The following is a 4,540-nucleotide window of genomic DNA, read 5'->3' on the forward strand; positions in this document are numbered from 1 at the left end:
ACAACAAAGGCTCTTCTTCCTCAGGAAACTGAAACGGGCTGGACTCTCCTCTCGGTTGCTCGTCACCTTCTACAGGGCCACGACTGAAAGCATCCTCTGCCTCAGTGTGACAGTGTGGTACGGCAGCTGCACGGCTCAGGAGAGGAAACAACTGGCACGGGTGGTTAAAACTGCACAGGGCGTCGTGGGCTGCCCCCTCCCTGACCTAGACTCTATATATGAAGGCCGGGTCAGGAAGAGGGCGAGATCCATCGCCACGGACCCCAGCCATCCGGGCCACAGACTGTTTGTACCGCTACCATCAGGAAAGCGGTACAGGAACATCCGCACCACCACCAACAGACTGAGGGACAGCTTCTTCCCCAGAGCTGTCAGAGCTATCACCCCCAGCAGCCCCCCACTGGAGTGAGAGACTGTGAGAACTGTGAACCATTGACATTGACATTTCATGCTCAATGACAATAAAGACTCTTGAATCTTGAATCTTGAACTGAAATAACATTAAGACCCTGGAACCAAAGTTCCTCTGGACTCCCATCAGGAAACCTTAAAACCTCAAAAGGACTACTGGAATTAAAAAAAAGACCCCTCATAATCGGTCTAGAACAACTGATACAGACCCCTTTAAGTCCCCTGGTATCCTCTACTGAGCCCCTACACCACCTTTAAAACCCCTCAGGTGCCCCTTAAAAGCCTCATTGAGACCACAGATAAACCTCAACAGACGCAGGAACCTCAGGAATTCCACAAAACCCTTAACTGGAGGCAACTGGAGCCCAACCAAGGATCCCCGCAAAGGACTCAGGAACACCAGAAACCTACTACACTGAAAACACACATCAGGTATTTATACTTCGTATGACCAATTTCTGAATGATTTCTTAATTAATTACCTATTTTAACAGAATATTTTTAATAAATGATCTTAGTTGGCTCCCCCCTCCACCACTGGTAATGCTGGGGGCATTCAGAGGTCTCTCTCCAGTATGAGCTCCTCATAATAGTCCAGGTGAAATGACACGTAGCTGCTGTTCTGGCAGAGCCGGTGCAACCCCGGCCAAACCGCCGGGTTCACGGAGGTGTAGAAGACCAGGTAACCTTGGAGACTCGGCAGCAAAGCTTCAAGCTGAGCCAGAAACACAGCGCACACCGACGCCAAACTGCAGCCAAAAATGTTGATATTGAAGTGCAGGGCGTCGTGGCGGTACGGGACAGCGTACGGCGTGATGCACAGGCTGATGGCGGTGGGCTTAAACTCACGGTCCGCAATCCACGTCAGCCCCCTGCGGCGCAGCACCTCCAGGTTGGCCTCCATGGGTTTGAGAGGCTCCCAGTCGTTGATGATGGTTTTATTCGGAAGAAGGTTGGTGATCACGTGGTCGCTCAAGATCAGAGTCTCCGCCTGCTGCTGGGTCAGGATGACCGGGCTGGGAGGGGGGCAGTCAGACTGGCAGGCGAGTCTGGAGCGAAGCTCAGCCACAAAGGGGCCGAGGTCGGCTGCCTCGCAGCGCAGAGACAACATGGCCTGCAGAGGGAAACAGTTGAGACCAGGATTCGGGTTGAATAAATACAGTTTTAGAATATTAAAAACTGGCCTAATAACATGAGGTGTTGGGGGAGGCCCCAGGCTCCCACACTGAGTATGTGGAAGACACAGATGATGGGGACTGGGGCATGAAAAGATGTTGGGGAGATTAAACTCACTGATATATCTTATTCTGTTGGCACATTTCACTGGCATATTTTATTGTTTATTATTTAGTATATTTTCATTCTGGTATATTTTTAATTGCATTTACGAATATTTTTATTGCACGTTGGTTTATTTTATTGTAGTCATCTTAATTGTATTCTTTCTAATCTTTCTTATCTTTCTTATTATCTTGTTTCTAACATGGCTGTTGCAATGAAAATTTCATTGACATGTCATGCTCAATGACAATAAAGAATCTTGAATCTTGAATCTTGAAACTGTGAAAATGATGTGATAAAAGAAAAATGGAATGATTTTGAAAGACAAATGTGTTCATTTACCTGCCTTATCTACTGACTTACCTGCCTGTCCTATTTTTATTTTTAGTTAATTATTATTTTTTTAATACTATTTTTTTTCATTCAAATTTTTATTTAGAACAAAATCATAGCAAATCTTACAGCACATCATGTAAACAATTTTTTCCTGTTTTTCCATTTCCTCAATCCCAGGTAACAGAAAATTCACATAAAAATAGAGTTCAAATAAAATAAAACAATCAAAATATGACCCCTGACGTACACCGAGGTAGCATTGGAGGTACAGGAACAAGGTCTTAACTTACCTTCACCTTCAACATGCCTCTTATTATTAAATACAGAGAAAAGTGTAATAATGAAACAGAATTTAAATGGTGAGAAAGGGTCAAAGTAAAAATAAATAAGATATTTTTAAATACTATTTTGACCTCAATTTCTGTTGTCTGTTGTGTTTGTTGTTTGTTTGCCTGTTGTAATAATGAAAATACAATAAAAAAATTTGAATTATAAAAAAAAAAGACCAGGATTCGGGATGCAGTTTTTACGGGTTACTTTTTCAAAATGTATTTAATCTTGAAGCCAACGTGGAATTAAAGTGAGATCATCGTTAGCTTCCTTCATATATATTTAAATATGGTCCCTGCACTGTGACGCACCTCCTTAGCTATGAGTCGGTAGTTGGTCGGTGATTGTGCTGGAGGCTTGACTCCTCGGCTGAGCCTGACAGCAGAAACTTGTGGGTAGTGGCAGCGGATGTAGTCAGTCACGTGTCTCTGGAGGGCGCCACCGACGCCGTGGCCTCTCAAATCAGGGGCCACCCTGAAACCCTGAAGTACGACCGTCTGACCACCGTCCACCAGCAGCGTAGACTCCAGGGCCACCTCCAGGTGCACATACAGGTGGGCTGGATTATTCTCAGTGTCATTTCAGCTTTAAATTTAGCAACAACATGAATGAACTGCAGGTCATAGAACCCGTGGTGGTGCATGCACATTCCAAGAGCTTCCTCACCACTCTGTTGTTCATCCTAGCGATGAAAACAAGACGCCCGGGCTCCTGCAGCCAGCGGTGGAAGGTTACGGCCATGTAGTCCACCCCGTAGAGGTCTTCATCACTGCAGATGTTCAGGACCTACATCACAAATACAAATGCAGGCAGCCATCAACACAGCAGCTTTAGCTTTAGCTCAGGGGTCGCTAAAGCAACGTTATGCAGCTATTTCACCTGAGTCTGCTGAAACAGCTTCAAATCATTTATGGAGTCTGTGGGCTCACTGAATCTGTCCCTGATCACTCTACAAAAACACAACTTTACGACAAAAAGCTATGACAAATAAAAGTTTATAACACGGGTGGACAGATAGCATTTAGATTTCTTTAAATATATAGAAATTTTTTTTTGTCTGTCCTGAGGGTGGCGCCACAGGAGCCTCATACTGTTATCTAAACACAAAGGGTTCATCTTTTTAGGCCGTTTCAGACTCAGCCTGTCAGGCTCAGCTCTCAGACTTGACTTAACGTTCATAAGTCTTCGCTGTGGCCTATAAAGATTAACAGTGATTCATGCTTATTTGCATATTAACATGCTTCAGTTAACACACACACACACAGATATAAATATATGTATATAACATACATATGTTTGGATTAACCACATTGAGCCTGTGCGTACATTAGCATCCTAACACAGTTTTAGTTGAATTAACACAGATGTCCATATGTTCTCTCAGTCCATTGATTATCATTGTATTAATAACACTGTGCTCCTCAGATAACTAAGACCTGTAAACATGTCTGTCTTTATCAGCAGTGTTAGGAATGCTGATAGACATGAAGGCCAAGACCACGAAAAGAAGAGAAAAAACAGGAAATATCCTATAAGGCAGAAAAACTTAAACAGAAAAGCTGAACAGTTTGTTTTAGAGTAATAACTGGACAGTAGAAAGTAAATGTTAAGGACCTGCTGGAAGTCCTGCTCCTCCGCAAAGCTGTAGACCACATCACAAACTTCCTGTACTGCAGACATCCCAAAACCTGTTTTCACCTACAACAACCAGCCAGGGATCAAGATTTCAGTTTCTCAAAAACAGTTTTTATGTCCACTCGATGCTTCAAAAAGCTGTGAGAGAAGAAGCCAGTTAGGACAGCGAGACAGTGAGACAGCGAGACAGTGAGACAGTGAGACAACTGTACTGCAGAGCCAGAATGAGTTCAGAAGAAAGAAGAGGAAATCATGAGGTGCGTTCAAGACCCACAACAACGGCAGTCATGTCACCACACGCTTCAGGCAGGCTGGCATCAGAAACAAATACCTGTGAGTTTTCCTTTCTGCAGGTGAATCAGTTTCCTTTAACACCTGGAAACTTTGCTTTTGGCAGAAATATCAACAAAAAAAAAAGACAGCGTTATTTTTGTGGCTGGTTTTTTCGCTAAAGCTTCTGCAACTCTGATTCAAGCTGTGACTCAAACTGAAACATCAGTAAAACAGCATGTGATAACTTTTCTGACCTGAAAACAGCACCAAGTCA

The 4,540-nt window shown here is 43.7% G+C and overlaps 1 protein-coding gene across 1 annotated transcript; it reads right to left on the reverse strand.

Annotated features, from left to right (window-relative positions):
* Nucleotides 1–367: 367 nt before the first annotated feature.
* On the reverse strand, nt 368–4,216 carry LOC121610928 (histidine N-acetyltransferase-like). The gene is made up of 4 exons (XM_041943256.1): nt 3,973–4,216; nt 3,025–3,144; nt 2,670–2,894; nt 368–1,525 (listed from the first exon to the last, which is right to left on the reverse strand). The coding sequence occupies exons 1-4, from the start codon at nt 4,036–4,038 to the stop codon at nt 968–970; spliced, it is 969 nt and encodes a 322-aa protein (XP_041799190.1). The 5' UTR covers nt 4,039–4,216; the 3' UTR covers nt 368–967.
* Nucleotides 4,217–4,540: the final 324 nt, after the last annotated feature.

Source organism: Chelmon rostratus, chromosome 8 (assembly GCF_017976325.1).
Source record: "Chelmon rostratus isolate fCheRos1 chromosome 8, fCheRos1.pri, whole genome shotgun sequence".
NCBI lineage: Eukaryota > Metazoa > Chordata > Actinopteri > Chaetodontiformes > Chaetodontidae > Chelmon > Chelmon rostratus.